Source organism: Mesoplodon bidens (genome assembly GCF_964165515.1).
Source record: "Mesoplodon bidens genome assembly, chromosome: X".
NCBI lineage: Eukaryota > Metazoa > Chordata > Mammalia > Artiodactyla > Ziphiidae > Mesoplodon > Mesoplodon bidens.
In genome coordinates, this window is record NC_138163.1 from 104,147,059 (window position 1) to 104,170,102 (window position 23,044).

The 23,044-nt window shown below is 41.8% G+C and overlaps 1 protein-coding gene across 1 annotated transcript; it reads right to left on the reverse strand.

Annotated features, from left to right (window-relative positions):
• Positions 1–427: 427 nt before the first annotated feature.
• ATP6AP2 (ATPase H+ transporting accessory protein 2) lies at positions 428–19,961 on the reverse strand. The gene is made up of 9 exons (XM_081221403.1): positions 19,785–19,961; positions 13,706–13,836; positions 11,948–12,079; positions 7,006–7,101; positions 6,720–6,857; positions 5,768–5,821; positions 4,553–4,702; positions 3,457–3,576; positions 428–1,478 (listed from the first exon to the last, which is right to left on the reverse strand). The coding sequence occupies exons 1-9, from the start codon at positions 19,822–19,824 to the stop codon at positions 1,284–1,286; spliced, it is 1,056 nt and encodes a 351-aa protein (XP_081077529.1). The 5' UTR covers positions 19,825–19,961; the 3' UTR covers positions 428–1,283.
• Between the last annotated feature and the right edge of the window lie 3,083 nt (positions 19,962–23,044).

Sequence of the window (23,044 nt, forward strand, 5' to 3'; positions counted from 1 at the left end):
CCCAGGGGCAGGGCAGCACAACTCTTACTAAAGTAACTTAGCTACATAATCATGAATTTTAAAATTCTAATTGGGTAATAAGCTATACGAATTTAAAACTGTATCCCTTAAGCCTTTACCTTATTAGTTCTTCATACTCTAATCAATTAGTTGTATATTCACCTTTATGAAGGAAATTTAAGCCTTCCCTACCTGAAGTCTAAGTGTGAATTTATCACATTTCCTGTATAAATTCAGTAACAAGCATAGTAATTGAAATGTCTTCCTCATATTGGTAATGAACCTCAGGAGGCCGTGAGAATAAACAAATGTAAAAAATAATAATAAAACAGTTTGTGTAACAAAACAGCCAATTTTGATTACATTAAAACCCTTTTCATTTAGGTTTTTACAATATAAAATAGGTTTAATATTGAAATGGCACAAATTTGGAATCATTATTAACTTTATTTGCCACTCTTTATAGACATTGGTCCACATGAAAAGTAGGGAGCATCTACTTCCACTTAGCATTCTATAGAACGACCAGAGTAACTTACTTACAAAGGGGGAAAAATTACTGAAATCATGCCCTAAGATGTCCCCCAGATGTTTTTGTGTGTATAATTACAAGCGTCTATAACCGCACAAAGCTAGTTCCTTCTTAGATCAATGTAGTATCTTTAATATCCACACCTGACCATTCAGATCACCAAACTTTCGGAAGAGGTTAAAAAACAGCTATAGTCTGTCAACCAGATGGAAGTCCAAATCTAAGTTACTATATAAGCACATACGTAGTTTAGAGCTGCTTGAAGTTAAAAACCTTTACTCGTTTCAGAGATATTTACATTAAGACGTTCATGTTCATAGTATATAACAGTCCTATTATTACTTTCACCTTTCCCAGGTAAGTAAGTTAAGCATTTCAAATTCAGTGCATTTTCCCAACATAAGTAACACAAACTGTCCTAAATGTTTGTTTTACATTTATTTCAGCGCATGTTTCCAAATATTAAATGGAATGAAATTTATTATATTAAATGGTTATATCAATGAAATGAAATTATATTAAATGGTTATATCCATCATAGTATTTGAGCATATTATGGAACCTATGTCACACAAATCAACTCACATCAATACTGTAATTCACTCTAGAAGAACATCATCACAGGCACACAAAACAGAGAACACAAATCTGCTTTTTTATAAATTCACACTATCTACTTTACACTGAAAGATTTACTATAACGAAAACAGCCGATTTCCAAACCCCTTTTCTAAGTTGGCGTAAGGAAAGTTCAATCCATTCGAATCTTCTGGTTTGTCATCCTATAAATGATGCTATCATATCCAGGATCCATGTTCCAAATATTGTAAGAGGTGATAATCACAGCCAAGGCCAAGGCGATCATTATCCAAAGTATCAGGTTGAAAACCACTGGATATTCAAAATTATACTTATATGCGAGGTTATAGGTACTTGATGGGTCCTTCTACAATAAAGAAAAGAAAATCAAGAGGGAAGAATGTTAAGTTAGGAAATTATCCCAATTTGCCAGCTACGATTCATTTATCTAACAAGCTATATTAATAAGTGGCATAAGAGCTCCTTTTATATTAGGAGAAACCAAGAAGGGGGAGCCTTCACAGAGAAGGTTAGCACACTGTTGGTGGAAGTATATATAGTGCTCCAACTGCTTGCAGCACTGATTAACTTGACAGTGTGAGTATACTGTGATCCAGCCAGTTCATGCCCTGGGGAACACACTTCTAGATGTGTACCAAGACATGTGCAAGGACATCCATCAACGGGATGGATAACTGTGGCACGTCCCAGTGGAACAGAGTAGTTCAGGTCATTTTACTGCTGTATTTATCAACTTGTGTGGCTCTTAAAAGCAATACTGAGCCTTTGCGCAGAGAAAAATACATACAGTATGATTCTAGGAAATTCAATTACAGGCAAAACCAAACATTATTTAAGGATAAATACCTATGTATTAAAACTGTAAAGAAAAGCCAGGGAATGGTTAACATAATATTAAGGAGAGCAATTACCTCTAGATGGGGAGGGTAAAGGAATAAGACAAGAGGGAGCTTCAGAAGAACAAGAAGCATTCTCTAACGTTAAATTTTTTAAATTCTTTAACTAGTATTACGTTACATACTTTGTATGCTGTGTGCAGAAGGTGTGTCCTGCCAGGGAGGTTTTACGTTTGCTTCCGCTGGAGGCCACGGGTCTTACCAGCCTGGGGCTGAGGTTTGTGTCAATTTCTTGGCCTGGGGCTTCCTAGAACTTGCGGGTAGTATAAATTTGAGCCTCAAACCCACACGAAGGTGGCCCTGTGGTTAAGGATTCCCTAGGAGACATTCCACCCCCAGCACATACCCCGACTGCACAGCCCCCAAGCTGCCTTCCTGTCTCCTTCTGCTGGCAGGCAGGCTGTTTTCTAGTCTGCCCTCTCACTGCGGGCACGGCCCTTTCAGGGTCCCAGCTTCACGGGGAGGCGTCAGTTCCAACTCCCCACAGAGAGCCAGTTGCTCGGTAACCCAACTGGAAATGTTCCCAGGGCAGCCTAACACCGTTCTCCAGTTCCCTTTCTTTAGTTGCTCCTTAAGAGTTTCCCTTACTTTTGTTGAGAGTTAAACTGTGCACTCAAGAGGGTGTTTACTTTTTATCCACTATTTCTAGATGCTCTGTAGTCGGAAAAATTTTCGGTTTGTCTAGCCCGCCATGCTGTCTTAAACAGAGGTCCTTCCACTCCTGTTTAGGATGAAACAATCTCAAACCAGTCACATCTAGATTATCTTGAACACATTACTTTTGAGCATCTCACTCTAAGTCCCACACAGCGACTGGTAAAAACTGAGGAGAGTGCGGGCTGCAAAATGGACCCAAAGGAGAGTGTCCATAAACGACTGGGAATCCAAGAGATGAAGCCAGCTGTAAGTAATGTTCTTGGCCGTGCGCGCACACGCACTTGTTTTACTAGGGCTGGCACCCTTGCCTATCATCCTCTAAATGCTTAAAAATCAAAGCAAGATCCAGGTCAAAAAATTGTATTATAAAGAGTGTACGTAGCCGGAAAATGGGAGACTGTACCACAAAGACAATGTACCTCTGAGAAAAGCAGACTCCACAAGAGAGCGCCACACCGCTCCCTCATGTTAACTTCTGAGGTCTCCTTGTAATACCCATATTTGAATTATCTTATGGGCTCTGACACATTTGCTTTTATCCCTAACAAAGTCTCGCATCCCTAACAGTCTTGCATTATCTGATTACAACCCCCAAAGAACTGAGCATCACTGGCAAAACACACATACCTACGCGAATAAGAAACCTACGTTTTAATTGTTTTTTCAGATTTACTGACTGCTCCTCCATACTGCCCACAAGTGATACAGGATTTCGTGGGTTTTTTAGAGTTAATTTTACAATTTTAAAGCAGGATCTGAAAACGTACTCACCGCTTGTTTTGCCTCAAGGATAGTCCTAGTCTTCCTCGCAAGGGATGTGTCGAACGATCTGACAGTCACTACCTCTACCACTGCATTCCCACCGTAGAGACTGTACATGTCATCTGCAAACTGAAGTTACTGACATTACTGTGAATCTCAAGACACATACTTTTTAAAAATTTCTGTAAAGCTTCTGTGCACCTACAAGAACAAACACAGTTACCTACTGGCTCATGAAATACACTGTGTCTTAAAATAGGCAAGTCTTAAAGGTTTAAATATTCAGTAAAGTGTTAAGATTCAATGTATAAACGTTCAAAATAAAATTACTTCCAGAAAGAAGGAGTCACTGAATTTGCTGGTGTGTAAATTGGGGGCAGGGAAGTAGGAAAAATGAAATCTTTGTTGTCTCCGGTCGATTGCAAACATCTACAAAGATTTAACCGTGAAGCCTCACTGAAGAGCTGCAGGTGAATAATGTCAAGGGCAGAAGAAAACTAGCATTTACTAGTATCTGCTGAATGTCTGGTACTGTGCTAAGTGTTCTCCTTCGATTATTTCATAGGGATTAACAGGGACAGAGTTTCAGGGAAGCTGAAAGTTCTGGCGATGGATGGTGGTACAGTTGCCCAACAATGTGAATGTACTTAGTGCCACAAAGCTGTATACTTAGAAATGGTTAAATGGTAAATTTATGTTAGATATATTTTACCAGGCCAAAAAGAAACGAAAAAAGTACTGTGCTAGAGTTATTGATCATTTCCTATGCTGCCTATGCCAGCATCAGAAAGAGAGACATCCCTGGGATTTCCCTGGTGGTCCAGTGGTTAGGACTTGGCACTTTCACTGCCGGGGCCCGGGTTCAATCCCTGGTCGAGGAACTAAGATCCTGCAAGCCAAGCTGCTCGGCAAGGCCAAAAAAAAAAAAAGACAGACATCCCAACATACACCTGTGACCTACTCCATCCTCGGTCACTGAAATTAGAGGGCCTTCAAAGAAGGTGAGTAAAAGACTTCAATCAATAGTATTTCACTAAGCAGATTTTTCCCATTAGGAGGCTAAAAGTCAAATGCTCTAACTGCTCACACCCCATTGATGGTTTACCTTTTGTAGAGCATCAACAAGGATCTTAGAAGCATCTCTAAATTGTTCAGAGTCTTCCCCGTAACGTTTCCCAATTTCGTCCAAACCTGCCAGCTCCAGTGAGTATAAATCAGGAGAATGATCCTTGGCTAGATGTTTATGTCGAGACAACTTAGGAGAACAAACAAACAAAAGGAAATAGATGAAGTACTGTCAAACACAGCCAGTTGGAGTTTTACACCTAACTAAACTAGGCAGAAGCACCCCAGGATATCACAAGAGTCTAGAACGGTGGCCAACAGAACTGGTTTAAATGGGAGTTTCTGATAAATCCAACACAAATCTCATTTTTAGGAGCAGTTATAATAAAAGCTCTTTTAAAAATTTCTTAGTTTAAAAACCTCAGATGGGGCTTCCCTGGTGGCGCAGTGGTTGAGAGTCCACCTGCCGATGCAGGGGACACGGGTTCGTGCCCCAATCTGGGAGGATCCCACATGCCGCGGAGCGGCTAGGCCCGTGAGCCATGACTGCTGAGCCTGCGCGTTCGGAGCCTTTGCTCCGCAATGGGAGAGGCCACAATAGTGAGAGGCCCGCGTACCACACACACACAAAAAAAACCCTCAGATACGGGCCAGTGTATGAGAACAGATGGTTGGACCAGATTGATCCCAGGAGAGACGAGCCATCAGTGCTCACAGAGCAGACACCTCCCACACCACCAGCACTACACTTCCACACTCCCCAAACCAACCCCACTGAGAGTTCGGGCAACAACTTCAGAAGACAGCACACGGGTAAGATTTTCTATTTCATCATAGGAGGTTTTGTTTTAAAGTCATTCACCAAAAAAAAAAAAAAGAGAATACACTACAGGCATACATATTCCCTTCCTGACTTGGTCAACTGATTAGTCCAAACTGTTTAAGTTTTAATGTCTGACAAGAAATCAACAGGTCAGGTCCACAGCCAGGGTGGCCTTACTCCTAAGCCTGTGTTCTTGGAAGATATATTAATACTTACTATCCCTCCTAAAGGTAGAAATGCAAAGTAATTTGTTAACATGAGATGAGTTCAAAATTCCCAACACCACCACTGATTTCTCAACTTTCATGGAATCATAAATGTAGGGCACATACTTCAACTTTTTGACTGGTTTCACTATCATTCAAGGACTCTCTAGAAATGTCTTCTGGAACCAGAATAAATGGAACTGAAAAATTAGAGAAGCCTACTTACCAGACTTGAAATATCATGTAGCACTTGCAGTTCAGAAAGAAAAAGCAGATCAACCTGCAGAGAGCAGAAAGAAATGAGCATTATTTTATTTTATTTTATTTTATTTATTTTTGCGGTACGCGGGCCTCTCACTGCTGTGGCCTCTCCCGTTGCGGAGCACAGGCTCCAGACACGCAGACTCAGCGGCCATGGCTCATGGGCCCAGCCGCTCCACGGCATGTGGGATCTTCCCGGACTGGGGCACGAACCCGTGTCCCCTGCATCGGCAGGCAGACTCTCAACCACTGTGCCACCAGGGAAGCCCAATAGCTTTATTTTTGATAAAGCTGTGATAAAGCATCTAAACTCTAAACTGGTTTTCCCTCAGGGCATCAGAATATTCTGGCACACTTCAATGAGTTCCTGCCAATAGCCTACTTGGCTCACATCCCTTGAAGAATAAAAGATGGTGGTCCTGGTCATCCAGAGTAGGTGAAGGAGGGAGGCTACCACAAAGGTGGCATGCCATGTGGTTAAGAGGGTGCATGAACAGGTGGTGAAGCTGACATACAGGAGTCAAAAGTAAGGATGGTGCCCTCCACTGTACAGTCAAGAATGAATTAGAAAAATGAGGCAACACATCAAAAGTGGCAGTGAATAATGGCTCCCACATTACCAGGTCCACACAGCTCTACCAACTAGTTACTGTGATTTCTGGCCTGTCATGGTGGCAACCCTTGCGCTAGAATGTAGTGCTATTCATTACTACAGATCAGCTCACAAAGAGTCAATTCATTCATGAGATTCATTTTTTAAAAATTACACTATAGGAAAAAAGAATCTACGCCAAGCAATAAACTTGCAAAACTTTTCATTTTCTAAAATTTCAAGTTTGCTGTAAAGTCAGGAGCATAAGAAATGGGAAATTACTAATGATATATTCATTTATTCATTCAATAACTGTACTACTTACTTCATTGTTCCTACTCAGAGAATTGAGGGGAAGTGAACTGAGAACAGAGTTTTCTTGAAACAGTCGATTGCGGAGCTGTCTTAGTGTTACTGAGAGATCTTCAAAAACCGAGTTTGCCTTCCCCACCATGTACACTCTCTGCAAGAATCCAAAATTTTGTTACATTCTACAGATTAATTCCAATATACAGAGGTCTGTCAGCATTTTTCATGAAATTTTAAATTTTCATTAAATAAAGAAAGCTTATTTTTTAAAGCATTTAAAATAAAAACTGTATCACACTTACCTCCTCACTGGGAGCCAACTGTAAAACTACAGGAGTTTCTTCAGAAAATAAGGAGTGAATGGAATTTGCAACGCTGTCAAGACTAAAAGGAACTGCCTGAAATTTAACAGTGAGATCTTAATTATTATCTGAACCAAAATGGGAAGAAAAATCATTCACATAGTATTAAAAAAGGAGCCTTAAAAAAAAAAGTACCAGCATTTTCTATGGAAATTCAAAAGACCTAAATCATATCCAAACGTAGAGTCCTTTTGAGGGCAGAGAAGATTAAACAGCCCCCTAGTGGGCCAATGAGTTTGTCTCCCCAAATGTGCCTATATGAGAAAAAACGTGCAAAATGAAGGACAAAACACTACCTTGCACAAACGACCATTTTCTGGTGGTCATTCAGGTATTTTAAGCAGCAATACATCTGGTTTCAATACTGATAAAATGTGCCACAATGAATGTATATTCTACAATAATGTATTAATTTGCATTTAAGAGGTCAAAGGAATCTGAAGACTTGAATATAATTGAAAGAGAGACCTCATTTTTCATTTCAAAATTTTAAAAATGTTTAGTAAGATGTAGGGTTTGGTCTTAAGATAGACTGAAGACTCTTAGGCAAGGCATAAAGTATGTCACAAGAATTCTGAATGTGAAATTTATCTTGGGAACACATGATATTAATAAACTGTAATAGCTAATTGTGATAAAATGTACTTTCTTCCGTGAATTTATTATTAAAGTGAAACATACATATAATATGGTGCACAAATCTTGGAGTAACAGCTCAAGGAATATTTACAAATAGATATGCTCATATAACCCAACCAGAGCAAAACAAAACATCAGCACCCTACAAGCCTCTCTCCCCACTCCCTCCACCCCCAAGGGTAACCAAAATTCTGACTTCTACTCCCATAGACCTGTTTTTGCCCCACATTATTTTTTAAAACAAATTATGGTAATTTTCCCCTCAAAAACTTATTTTATTCTCAATATTATTACAAGTAGTACAGTAGTAATGTTTTTGTTTTAATGGAGATTTCATACAGTGATTTTTTCCCCCAGTAATTCCCTTTACTATTAAAAGGTTCATGTGTATAAGTAGCTCGTTAATGTGGGCCAGGCGGAAATAAATGTGATTAATAAACGTGAAGTGTAATCTATTTTTACTCTTACACAAGATGCATATTAACTCTTCCCCAAATTCTCTTAAAATAAGTTAATGAGTAAGTGCAGAAGGGGGAGAGTTCCAGCATCCTGTTACCAGCTCCCCGAGCCAGCCACACGCGCTCCTCCTCCTGCAAGCACGCACTTCACTTCCTTGGGCTTTGCAAGGAACATGAGAACATGTAACACAAACTCTCCAGCCTCATTTCACCTCAGTGGCACACACAGCAGGAAAGTTGAAGATTAAAGGTAACGTGTCCCTAGCAATCAAATTGGAGAAGCTACTGAGTCAGGTGAGCGCCAAACTGTGAAGGAAAAGAAAAAATTATATAGACTGCTATACTCAAAAAGGAAAAAAGGTCATGCTTCAAATCCCATGATTGTTTTCTTCTACTACATTATAAGGATGCACGTTTGTCCTGGGAAAAATGGAAATTCTGTATCTACAGGACTTGAAAATCTAATGATAACAGCTAGCTAATCAACAGAAGCTTTAAGTGGAATTCTAAGGCTTTTTTTTGGGGGGGGGGGCGGGTGGATTTTTCCCTCGGAGCCTTATATCTTTCCACCTACTGCCAGTAAAAGGATTAGAAGCGGTCAGTCAGGGTCAAGCAATAACATGACCTCTTTCACAGCTTCCACTCCTATAAAATGAGGCTAGTCTGTTTTAAAACGTTTAGTTTTGGATTGTAGGCTAATGAAAATCTTAATGGCATATTGGATTTTTAATATACTTTATTTTTATTTTTTGGCTGTGCTGCGTGGCATATGGGATCTTAGTTCCCTGACCAGGGATGGAACCTGTGCCCCCTGCAGTGGAAGCGCGGCGTCTTAACCACTGGACTGCCAGGGACGTCCCATATATACGTTTTTAAAAGAGATCTTCTACAGTGATTTTCACAGAAATCACACAACAAGCTACTTAATAATCTTTGCAAAGACTAAAAGTATCTTTTTCACGTCTTTCATTTTTATTGTTCCCTTCCTTCCATTTACTCTGAAATTCTTCTGGTTTCTTTAACTCATTAATTTCCAATCTTTTAAATTATCTAACGTGCATGTAGGGTTATAAATTTTCCCTCTTCTTACCACTTTAGCTGTACCCCACAATTTTTTAAATATATGGCACATTTGTGATATTCAGTTCCAAATAATTTCAACACTTCCACCATAATCTTCTCCTCAACCAATGAATTATTTAGGACTGTGTCTATTCCAGCTATCTTTTCTTGTTGGCTTTTTAAAAATTAATTTTTAAGAGTTATATATACATGTGGTTTAAAGAGACAATTCTCTAAGACTTTCTATGGAAGATAAGTTTGCCCACCCATTTCCTATTTCTATGAGGTACTTTCTTTCCTCCCCCATCTTTTTTCTTCCTGACTTCAAGTTAATTTTTCCAGTTTTATTGAGATACCATTAACATACATCACTCTGTAAGTTTTAAGGTATACAACATGATGGTTTGACTTACATATACTGTGAAATGATTACTGCAATAAGTTTAGTGAACATCCATCATCTCATATAGATACAAAGAGAAAGCAAAAAAGAAAATTTTTTTCCTTGTGATAACTTAGAATTTACCCTCTTGACAACTTTCATATGTGTCACACAGCAGTGTTAACTACAGTCATGCTGATTGAACATTACATCCTTAGTACCTATTTATAGCACTCACCTTCAAATCCTTTGTTTCCTTTTCTTTTTACCACCACCTCTAAATAATGTTTATACTACTCCATCTTGATTTTTCAATTTTAGGCATTATGTATTTATCGCCCATTGTAGAAAATGAGGATCTAGCTCTCCCACATTACCAACCACAGCCCTATCCCCTTACAAGCACTCTATCTCTCCACCCTCCCAATAGTTATAATTTTCATTTCTGTATCATTTTATTATAACTACTTAAACAATATTCTCAGCCTAGCTTCATACTATGCAATTCCTGCTTTTCCTTTCTTGCGTTTCTGGTCCCTAATGGCAATGATGAGAAATCTGCTACCATTTTACTCTCATTCCTTTGTCATGACAGTGTCTTTTCTCTCTGGGAAGATTATTAGCATCCTTGACAGTTCTTCAATTTCACTATATTTAGGTGTTGATTTGGCTTTAGCCTACCTCAGTGTGCTCTAAACCTGAGGAGTCGTATCTTGTGTTTGTTTCTACCATTTCCAAGCGTTTTTTAAGGTATCATTTTGTTATTGTATTCAGATTTAACTGCATTGTGGTCAGAGAGGGTGGTTTATATGATACTGATTATTATCCATTGAGATTTGCCTTGTGGCCTAGTACATGGTCATTTCTGTAATCATGTCATGTGTGCTTGGAGATAATCTATACTAGACCACAGGAAAAGTGTGAACCCCCCCCCACCACCAAAATCAGCATCATATAGACCAGTGTTACAATGCAGTGAAATGAGAAACTGAAAAATTTTTTAAATTAAAAATTATTTTGAAAGAACCCATATGTTACAACACTCCTAAATAACTCATGGGTTAAAGAAATCAGTATAAATTACAAAATATTTTTAAGTGAAAATGAAAGCACCACATATCAAAAATATCTTTTAACTGCCTCTGGTTTCTATCCCTTCCTTTAACTCTTTCACAATTTTAATATATGTATTTTTAAATCTCTTTTTGAGGCTGGTCTGTTATCTGTAGTAGTTCTAGGGGGATGAATTCTGTTTGCTGCACCTGCTGACTTTCTCATGGCATTTTTATCCTTCTGACTTTCTCATGGCATTTTTATCCTTCAAGTGTTTGGTAAATTCAACTCCTCTTCAATTCTTTTTTACCGAAGGACCCCTGGGCTGGGGAGGTGTCTGTGTGGGGTGGATTGTGTGAATTTGGAGCATGTGACTCTGCACAGCACAAGCCCATAGTTCCGATTTCTCTTAGGGGGGCTCTTTGGGCCCCACAGCTAAGGGTGGCAACCGAGCTCCTTCACGGTAGCCCTGGGGCAGCTGGGGTTTTGATACTCCTCCTTTCAAGAACAAGACAGCATTTTATAGCCCCAGGCTTTCTGTAGGGAACAGAATTTCACCTTCAGCTCCTGCTCACCACTGTGGCTTTTGAATTCATATTCATATCTGGCACCTGTGTGTACCCCTTGCTTGCTTTCAAGTTTAGTGATACATGTAAAGATGTTTGGTGACTTCTATATGCTTACAGTAGAAGGAGGGCCTCTCACAACAGCTCAGTCAGCCATACTGCCTGAAAGGCCAGTGAAGGGATAAGTGAGCTAGCAAAATTGCTTCCAGTCTCTTTCTTACACAAAATGATAAAATTCTGAAGGGAAGGTGACAAAATAATGCCCTAGAAAATGTCAGCAGGTTACACCCTCAACTGGTTTCTCTTTTTTGAGCCTCTGACTATTCTGAGAGTGGGCCAATTTCTCTACCTGTTACCGTAGAAAGTATTCTCATCCATGGCAAACAGCCAAGTCTCAATAAATTTACAACCATCATATAATTAAAAAAAAACCTATCAGCTCGGTGCTTTGTGACCGCCTGGAGGGGTGGAATAGGGAGTGTGGGAGGGAGGGAGACGCAAGAGGGAAGGGATATGGCAACAGATGTATATGTATGACTGATTCACTCTGTTATAAAGCAGAAACTAATTAAAAATAAATAAATAAATAAAAACAAAAAACCCCAAAACTATCAGTGCATTAAAAAAAAAAAAAGACGAGTGCTTAGAACACAATCCATAATGACAGCTGACAAGACAAAATTTTAAATGCATCCCTTTAATTCTTTATAATAAATACTCACATTTTCCAAAGGGTACGAAATGACACTGCCTGGGGGTAGAGCAAGCTTGTCCACTCCCTTCACCATCACCATAATGGTAGCCCGAGGACGGTGGAATAGGTTACCCACTGCGAGTCCCGGCCAAGAAAGGTCCTACACATTGAAAAGTGTGAAACTGTGCCAATTATCAACTCAGGAAACCATTTCCCTAATAACATCTAACAAGCAGAATTAAGGGGTACTGGGATGACACTGGCAATGAAAACTCACAGGGACAGCAAATGTCTTATTTAAAGCAGTAGTTGCAATCTCCTAATTGAGGATGCTGATTTCTACCTTCTTCATTTTCTTAAACTTCTACAGACTTGAAACAATAAAGTCTTAATAATAAGTCATCTCAAACCTTCTGTGGAAAAAAGCAGGCAAATAAACCAAATGTAGGTACTTCTCGAATTCCAGATTACAAAACATTCTCTTTTCCATATAACCATGGACATTTTCTTCCCTCACATCATTCTTTGCCCTTACCTACAGCATCATTTTTCTCTTTCACAGTGACACAGCAAGGCTACCATTACAACATTCTCTTTAGACTAAGTGCTTTATAAATAAAATTCCTGCTGAAAGTAACTCATAGTAGTTTATTAATAATTATTTCTAAAGGTTACTTTGACAGCCATTTGTAGTCAAAATTAAGTTGGTAAAGAACTAGGTATAAATTTCATCCTTAAATGTAAACAACCCATCAGGTTCATGCAAGGAATGCAGGGGCTCCACCCAAAGGCCCAGCAGAGAGGCAGTTCCCATGCATTGCTTCTGGTTTCAAGGACACTCAGGACCTAGGAAGAATGTTCCTTTGAGTGACTGATGATATCTAGAGACCACCTCAAAAGCACCAAAGTTTAAAGTGGGAGGAGATAGGAAGATACAGCAAACTCCATCTCCTTTCTTCCAGCCCTGAGCTTTATAAGATGTCTCATACTGACTGGACCTAGGCCCCCTACGCAACAATCATGTAAGCAGCCAGTTATAACAAAAGGTTATGGCTACTGACCACACTATTTTCCTAAACTCAGGTAAGATGCATATACATTTTATCATTCATAAAAAATTGCAATGGACTGAATGTATGTGTCTCCTCAAAATTCATATTGCAAAATCCTAATCCCTCCAGTATGACAGTATTAGGAGGAGGGGCCTTAGGGAGGTAACTACACTAGGAAGATGGAATCCTCATGAATGAGATTACAGCGCCTTACAGAGGGGACCCCAGAGGGCTCTCTCCGGCTCTCTCCACCATGTGAGGATACAACAAGAAGCTGGCAGTCTGCAACCCAGAGAGGGCCTTCACCAGAACCCTACCATGCTGGCACCCTGATCGCAGACTTCCAGCCCCTAGAACTGTGAGAAATAAATGTTTATAAAGCACCCAGTCTACGGTACTTTGTAATAGCAGCCTGAACCAAGACACAAGTCTATCATGTGTACTGGAAAAACACCATAAAATTATACATCCTATTAATAGTAGGACAGATGCATTCTCTTATATAACAAAGAACGTCACTACTATGAATAAACGATTACATGGTTAATGTTTTATAATGATTTGTTTTCATAATCGAGCTTGGAACACTTATCCAAAATCTCCCTGACTACAAATAAGCTTTTTACTTTTGTAATCTGGACCTATGTTGGCCTGTTGCTTTCCTGGCCTATTAGCAGAAATCAACAAAAATGCTTTCAGAAGCAGCTCCAAATACTTTTTTAAAATACACATACTTCTTTCACAGAGAAGCCCATGGACAATGCAGCCACGTCTGGGATTCGCTCTCCTGGTATGGGCCAATTTCCATCCCGGAAAACAACAGACCCTGGTGATCTTAATATACTGAACTCGTTCCCTAAGACACCTGAAAGGAAAACAGATTAATAAGTGATCACCATCATAAATCTTTTGCACCCACATTGAAAATTATTAAATATAATACATACTTTCCCATTCTCCATTGACTTTAGCATACTAAATTTTGACTGGACAAGATGCTAAAACCTAAACATCAACAAATTCTTTTTCAAAGTATCACTGTAAGAACTTAAGTCCATACATTCTGCTGTAACACAGTTACAACTATGAAACAAGATTCTCCTAATGATCTAGGTGCCTTCCTACAGATGGCCCTTAAACAGGGGCATGTGGCAATTTGGCAAGAATTAGAAATCAGCAGCACTTCTCCACATTTTTAAAGAACAAAAACCAAAACCTTGGCCCAGACCAGAAAGGAAGAAAAGAAACTTGAAATCTCTAAACTATTTCTACCATCGAGGGCTTCCCTGATGGCTCAGTGGTTAGGAATCCGCCTGCCAATGCAGGAGACACGGGTTCGAGCCCTGGTCCAGGAAGATCCCACATGCCGCGGAACGACTCAGCCTGCGCTCTAGAGCCCACGAGCCGCAACTACTGAGCCCACGTGCCACAACTGCTGGAGCCGTCGTGCCTAGAGCCCGTGCTCCGCGACAAGAGAAGCCACTGCAATGAGAAGCCCACACGCCACAACGAAGAGTAGACCCCGCTCACGTCAACTAGAGAAAGCCCGCGCATAGCCACGAAGACCCAACACAGCCATAAATAAATAAACAAATAAATATTTCTACCGTCAATCCTCTCTTGAAAATGCAAATTCATAAAATGACTAGTATATCATGCCAAAACTTCAGCAGGTTAGTATATCTTAGGATAGATCATAGCTTCCCTTATGTCCCACAGGCAAAGCTAGTGAAATGAGTACTGTCAAGTGGGGGGTCCACCTTACCAGTCAGAATGTAAAATACTTCAGACTCTAGAAACAAAGTCCAGGACATAGTATTTCCAATGCACATATCAAGAGGCTGAGAAAAGGTATTCTGTAGTAATAAAGTCAGCTAGTCTAGGGGTATGGGGCCTGGGATTAAGAGGTGAGGATGAGAATAAAGGGACTATGTTATAGGCCCTCCAAGGCTAAGGATGAGGTATCTTGCATCTTCACCCATCGTGAGTCAACCCAATGATGTCTAGATTACACAAGGACAAGTAACTAATGGAAACTTCTGAGTTCCTATGAAAAGATTAGTTCCAAGTCCAAAACAAATCTTGGTCATGCCTAGTACAGGAAAATTAGACTTTAATAAAGCATCACTGTGACTCTCTTGACCTAAAGAAAGTACTGCTTACAGGCTATGGGAATAACGTTGGAAGCAACAGTAAATGTTTTGGTGTTGCAGTATTGACAGTAAATAAAAGGCCTCAGGATGGTGCTGATACAACATGAAGAGTTTCATTCAGCACAGCCACTAGAGCAGGAATTTCCAAACTGCTCTACCCGAAGGCAGACAAAAAAAAATTAGCAGGATGGAATGGCAGTTTGTAAATGACAGACATCTTGGTTCGCTGAAGTAGTAGTTAACTGCAAACTCTAAGGAAAATGGGGCAGCGAGGAAGGCATACTTTCTGAATACCATACACACTTAAAGAACAATATCTGGATCTGGAGACTGCCTTGTTTGAGATGCAGCCCTACTCACTCGACCCCAGCAGAGCTCTACTAAATTACTTTGCCTCAACTTTATAGTTAGAATCCACTTCCACACCTGTACAACAGTCCTTCAGGAGCCCAGAGCTTCAGAAAACCTTACAAAGACTCCTGTACTGAGAAACTGCTGCTTCACGCAGGCATCTCCGGGATACCTGAAAGAAGGTCACCCACCTCTACCTGAATATGACCAGTGAATGGGGATGCCACCTCAGCACTACGTTTGCCAGCAATCATCTCCATTGTCCCAACATTCTAATCCTTTAAAAAGTTTAAGAAGTTGGCTTCCCAACTTCTCTCAACTTCCAGTTTTATCACTCCCAACTCGGTCTCACCAGATACCCTCATCTCCAGCTTCAAGAGAAAGCATAGGAATTCCTCCAGCTTCCTGCCTCCTCTCCCCATCACAAGTTTATCTGCACAAGCCCCTATCCTTATCTCCTCTCCCTCCAGGTGCTGGCAGGGATGTCCCTCCTCCGGTTGAAAATATCCCACGGTTCAGCCTTCAAGGGACCTTCATTCATTCACCTGCTGAATTATTCATTCAGGGTTTATTAAGTCTATTCTGGAACAGACGATGTATCAGGAGTTAGGTGGCTATATGGTTTGGGGCATACGAAGCTGGCCCTGTACAAAAGAGCTCCACGAGGGCAGGGGTTTCAGTCTGTCTTGTTCACACAGTATCCCCAGGGCTGAAAACGGTGCCTGGCACACCGGTGCTCAATAGATACTTGTTGAGTGAATGAATGAAGCCACATGTTGCACTAGCCGTTTCCCCTCTCAACTGGCTCTTTCGCTTCAGCATAAAAATACGCGTAGGGTGCTCCCACTCTAAAATCCAAACCACAAAACCCTTCCTTTGGTCCTACCAGCCTCCACCTACCTCTGCTTCCCTTCAGACGAAGAATCCTGGAGGAGCTGTCAGCCATCACTGGCTCTGCTACTTCTTCATCTCCTGTTTGCTACCTAACCCACAGCTTCTGACCCCACCATGCCACTGAAATGACTCACCAAATCCCAAAGACAATTTTCAGCCCTCAATTTATGTAACTTCCCAAAGCAACTGATACTGACAACTCCTTCCTTGAAACTCTCCTGCCTTGGCCTCCATAAGCCCGGGCCCCTGGTTTTCCTTCCAATCCCTCTGGCTGCTTTTCTCCTCAGTTTCTTCCCCTTCCCATCCTTTAAAGCAGTGACGTCCAAACTTTTGCGATTTCAACCCTTTCAGTATAAAGTTTGAAAGTATTCCCAATATACATATATTTACTTATAAAGTATACATTTGTAGTATAAAATATATATTCATAATATATTACAGAACACACAAAATAGAAAGTTTTTAAAAGGATGAGACAACTTAGTATTCTTCCCAATTTAATCATGAGAAAATAGCAGACAAGCCCAAATTGAGGGACATTCTACAAAAATATCTGACCATTACTATAAAAAAAAAAAAGAAAATGAGAGACAAATGGAATTTCCAGTACATTCTTCTGGCATCCCAATATCACTGGGCACACTCCACTTTGGACATCTGCAGCTCCATTCCTGACCCTCACTGCTTTCTATTCTACACTGTTCTACAATGGAGTCTCCCCCTGGCTGAGCTGCAAACATCAAAAACACACTAATGGCTCCCAGATTTTTATATTCAGCCTAGATTTCCCTTGAGCCTTAGGCCTACACACCCCACAGTCAGCTGAGCAGTTCCTTCTAAGTCCCATGGGTCCTTCAAACTCAACAGGTTCAGAACTGAATTCACCATTTTTCCATACACGCCTCCTACATTCTCTGTATCAAAGGATGACACCACCTTCCATGCAGCTGCTCGAATTAGTCATCTTTAAATCCTTCCTCAGCACCACAGCTAATCAACCAATGAATTCTGTCCATCTTCTGTTCTTCTTCTTATCTCACAACCCTTTCCCTTCCACGTCCAGGGTCCGCATCAGGCCCTCCCCACTTCAGGCCCTCCTGACGCTTAGATAGAATTGGCCGCCTTAGGACCCGTCATGCCACTCTCGGATCCAGCCTTCCCAGCATCTTTTCAAACTACAGATCTGAACATTCACCCTTCAGCTCAACCACCTTCACTCGATGCCCGGAGCCTTTGAAACAAAATCCAAAATGTAACACCCAAAGCACTTCACCACCCTTCCTTCTGGGATCTCCCCAACTTAACCCCTATACGTTTCAGCTCCACCAAACTATTCGCCCTTTTGCTCTCACATCTCTGTGCTTTTACACCTACTGTTCTGTCAAAAATGCCTTTTCTTCCCACCCCAACCTTTCACACATTTGCCTGTGAGGCACCCTGCCTAGGGAAATTTCCCCCAGCCTCCCCAGTCTGGGAGAGAGGTTAGGAATCCTTCCCCTCTTCGGGAACTCCCACCATACTATGCTGTCATCTATGAATGGGGATGGAATCAACAAGTGAAAAAATAAGCAGGTCCTACTTTTGACCTCTGGGGCATCAGTGACCAAACTGAATCCCTCTTCAACACGACATCCCTTCAGATTCCATGTGTTCACCCTTGGCCTTTTCTCTCCAAGCTAAACATCTGAATTTTTTTCAAATACTCCTCATGACCTGGTATTCATAACCCTAGATCCCTTCCCCTGGTCTCTGGTTTGGTAACACCATTTTAAAGGACTTATATATATTTTTTCTCAAATAGAGAAGTCAGATCTCTTAAAGATGTTTTCCATTAAATCACATTTAGTCATTGTGGAAAATAGTAATTTAACCTCATCTGACAAGACCATGCAGCGCAGAAGCTGACAGGATCAGATTCTTGATCTCTACGAACTAGACTATTAGTTAGGAAAGCAGGTTCAAACCATATACAGAAGCAATTATTTTGCCTCAGACCAAAACCTAACAAAACCCCCTAAACCTCACTGAAACAAAATAATATCAATCATAACATTAAAACATGGAATTTCAGCGAGATGTTCAGTTAAATCACAGTATCAAAGGGAAGATCTTTAAATTTCAAAAACTGAATTTAAAAACTTAAAAAATTCCCCCAAAGAAATTGAGTAGATAGATCAGAACGACCTTGACAGAGCCAGAGACGAAAGGTACAATACAACCTTGAAATTTGGGCGTCATTAAAGTAAGTGTAACTATCATCAACACACAACACTGGGCACCTCCAGGGATGGAGAAAACCTGCAGATTTCAAAAACATCAAAGGTCTATACCTTCATGTAGAATTAAACCACCATTCCCAAAGTGGGGCATCTCAGCACCTCACAGAGCAGCGGCACAGGCGTCCTACAGATTTTTAACGTCTAGGTTTTGAATCGACACACTGGGGAACAGGGACCCATTCCTCCAAACTGTTCTCAACTCGGCCTCTTGTTCACCACCGTGCCCCCAGTCCCAGCCCCCATCATTCCCACATTCTCACACCTGTGCCACGACACGTATAATGGGAAAGGCCCAGGCTTTGGAACCAGCTGATCTGGGTTCAATTCCAGCTCTGCGGCTTAACTTACTTGTGTGCTGTTTGGGTAATTTATCTAGGCTTGACCACTCTGTAAAACGAGGGTGATAGCCTCTTCTAAGGATTGGTGTAAAATTAACCGAATTACATGATGCACGGTAAGAGGCCAATTATGAGCTGACTTGCATTCCCCTTGTTGAATGCTAGGGAACCTAGGTTCCACGGAGAAAACTACCACTTATTTGACATGTGACCCTAAGAACGTGACTCACATCTTAGTTTCCAAATCCTTAAAATTGGAAACTATTGCAAACTACTGAGAGGAACTTTAAATTCTCCTTGAGAAATAATCATACAAAAACAATTACTCCACCTCCAACTTCCGTATCCTGAAACACTGGGGGGAGTGGGGAGATTTCACCAATTACTGACAACCGCTAGAAATGAAGACACCAGAAAAATGCAAAGAAAAGCAGCAGCTGATGGCAGCTTATAAGTCTGCCTTCGCTTCTTCGCAGAGGGCTGCGGTTCAACAGTTGACTGAGAAATGCATCCCCGTCCTCCGAAGCGCCTCCTGAGCCGGAAGAGGCTGGAGCAAGACAGGCGGACGCGCCTTTCTTGAAGAGGCAGAGGGTGGAGGCCGGCTCAGGTGCCCCCACGCAGCCCAGCCCCGCCCGGCCCCAGCAAGCCCGCCAGGCCGCGCCGCCACAGGCCGGCCCGGAGAGAAGGCGGAGAAGGAGGCGGCTGGGGCGAGGCCATCGCCAGCTGCCCGCACTGCGGCATCCGCCCCACTGCTGCCCACCCGCGGCCACCCCCGAGTCCCGCGGCCCGGGACCTCACCCGCCACCAAGAAGGACAAGAGCACGACGAGCACAGCCATGGTTCCGCAGCGGCCGCAGCAGTGCAGGGCGACACGGAGCGGACCGGCGGGACGCGAGAGACCACCGCAGCACGAGAGGCCGACGAGCTCGGGCTCGCCCTGACTCCCTGAGCCCGCCCCGTCTTCGCCTCCTCTGGGACGGCTGCAGCCTTCTCCACCAATCGCCAGCTACGCCGCGGCCTGCGGAAGAGACGAAGCCTGGGAAACGTCAGCCTCGTGGGCGGAGCCTAACTTGATGGATGGAAGGCCCTGCCAATGGCAGGCAGGGATCGAAGAGCCGGGCAGTTCCTCCCCCGGCCCGTGACGACCGGTCACGGGATGGAGGGTAGGGTGGGTGGTCGGGGGCTGGGGGGATGACGAAACCTGTCGAAGAGTCCAGAAAGCCCACAGGGTGGGGCTGCCTCCCGGGTGCGGACCCTTTCGCCAGTCTCGAGCGACGGTCTCCAACCAGGGTGTCTGTCTGTCCCGGTGGCGTGGCCTCGCCCCGCTACGGGTGCAGCTGTGGAAGCTGCAGGGCTGGTTTGGGTTTCGCTATAACAATTACACAGATGCTGAGCACCTGCTGGGAGGAAGCCAGGCGCTTCGGGAAACCCCTGCACTCCAATCCAAGTAGGGGTGCTAGATAAACTACAGGACGCCCAGTTACGTTTGAATTTCAGATAAACAACGAATACTTTTTAGCATAAACATGTCGTGAATATTCCATGGGACATACTTATACTAAAAAAAAGTATTCGTTATCTGAAATTCAACTATAACTGGGCGTCCTGCATTTTGATTTGCTAAATCTGGCAACCCTATCTAAGACTTTCTGATCTACCAGGAGTTAATTACATTAATTACTTCCTTCATCCATTCACTCAGTGTTACGCGAAGGCTAGACATAATAATTTGACCAGGATCCTCCCTTCTCACATCTTATGGGGTTTTATTATTATTATTATTATTAAACCTATGATATGAAGCAAGAAATGACAGTGTATCACCTGTGGTCAGAAAACGATGCCCCAGCCAATGACCTTGAAAGATGGATGTGGTTTCAGTACGCAAGGACAGGAGATGGGGAGGTTCTTTCAGGTAGCAAAAACTAAGCTATGACAGGGAGAAAACCCATCAGGTTAAGCATTAAATGTTTAGTTGAACCAAAGAAGAGGGGCACAAAGTGCTAAAAATTTCAATTAGGGGCATGTTTATTGAGGATGTTGAATGTTATATAAAAGAACCACGCTTCAGTTGGTAGGAAATGGGGAGCCACTGAAAGGTATCTGAGCATTGTTCGGTGCACAAATGCAAGACGAAACTGTTGGGGGGGGGAAATGCCCTACTGTTTCCTCAGTTTCCAATCTCCATTTTCTTCTTGGGATTAATAGAGGGAGGAAAAAAGGAGAATGGGTTGAAAGCAGTGACCCCAGCAGTTTCTCAGGTATCCTAGGAAAATACTCAGGTTTGAACTGTCTAGAACCCCTATGCTTACCAAAGCCACTCTCAGTTTAGGGAATGGAATCTGGATTTCCTCACTCAATTTCAGAAAACCCTTGGACTCTCGAATTTGCATTCTTTCAGAGGAGAATTTGCACAAATGTGATTTTAAAGAAATCTGAAGGGGAAGGGATTTTTTTCATTAGGAATGTGAAATTATTAGATTACCAAAACTATCTAAAGCAGCTAAGTTCAAAACATCAACTCTAAAATGACTGGCTTGAAAAAAATAAATATCAATATAAGAATTTAATCACTTTTTAAAAATTCATTTTCAAGCACGATGGAATCATTTCTCTTCAACTAAAATTTCATTCTTTGTGCATCTTGCTATGTATTGTAGAACAGGTTCTAGACAAAGGCCCTGAAAACGTTTGTCTAAATAATCAGCTAAAAGTGGAGCACAACTCCTGCAATTTCATCCAGCCTAAGAAACAGGGAAAGAGTGAATTTTTCTGTTCTTGAAAGAGTTCTAGGACATTCTTATTTCTATTAATTTGAAGTAGACTAAAAATATTATAAATAGACTGGAACATGAAATAAATCCTGCCTCTTCCCCCCACCCAAGAAAACCTCAAAATCTCACAATCCTTCATACTCTATCTCTTGAGAAATAACATCCTTTTTTGAGCTAAGGGTGAACAGCTTATCCTTTAAACCTAAGACCCCTTTTCATCTGAGGTCTCAAAGGGGCATTGCTGCTCCTTATAGCCTTGAAATGCAGCAGGATAAACGCTGTAGGAAGCTTTCTCCTTGTTTCATAGACTGAGAGATTGAAACCTGGGGGTGGGCATGTGTACTCAAGGTCACCTTCTGAATAGTCAGCAGTTCTGCTTTATGAACACAGCCCTTCTGATTCAATCTTCAGCGCTCAGTAAACAACCGGTGACGTGCAGTTAACTTTTCCGTTGAAGCATTTCGAGGTGGATATGTGTGTGGCAGGATAATATTTAAAGTAATGACCCATGTGTTAGCCTAAAAAGAACCTCCTCCCCGACTCTTGCCACACCTCTCCACCCAGGCCAAACAGCCAAGACTCCAGCCATCCATTGCCCTGAGGGGAGGACTTGTGAAGAAGAACCAGAAAACAAAAATGTCAAATTCCTGGTTCTTGAGTTCCCAAAGGAGAGGTCCAGATAGAAGATTTGAAAGAATATGTAATATAGTTTGCTTCCCTAACTCTGGCCCCCTCCACCCCCTATTAATCCCAGAGAGACCACTGTGAGATGGTCTGGTCCCTGCAAATCAGCCATCAGGGAGCCCTGTGGAGCCCCACTCAATTAAAAGTAAGGATTTCTTTTCAAAAGACACAATATACAGAATGGAAAAGTGAGAGAGAAGGGGAGAATAACTTTACAGAGGAGAACGTGACAAACACTACTGCAGCCTGGTGATCAAGGTCAACATCCACAGTGACAAACCATGTTGAGAGTACATACTCTTGATATGATGGGATGAGAATGGCACTCAATCTCTGTGACCTTCCTCCCCAAATCCATAACCCCAGTCTAATCATGAGAAAAACATCAGACAACTCCCAATTGAGGGACATCCTACAAGATATCTGACCGATGTGCCTCAAAACTGTCAGGGTCATCAAAAACAAGGAAAGTCTGAGAAACTGTCACAGCCAAGAAGAGCCTAAGGAGACGTGACAACTAAATGTAATGTGGGATCTTGGATGGGATCCTGCAGCAGAAAAAGGAAATCTGAATAAAGTATGGATTCTAGTCAAGAATAA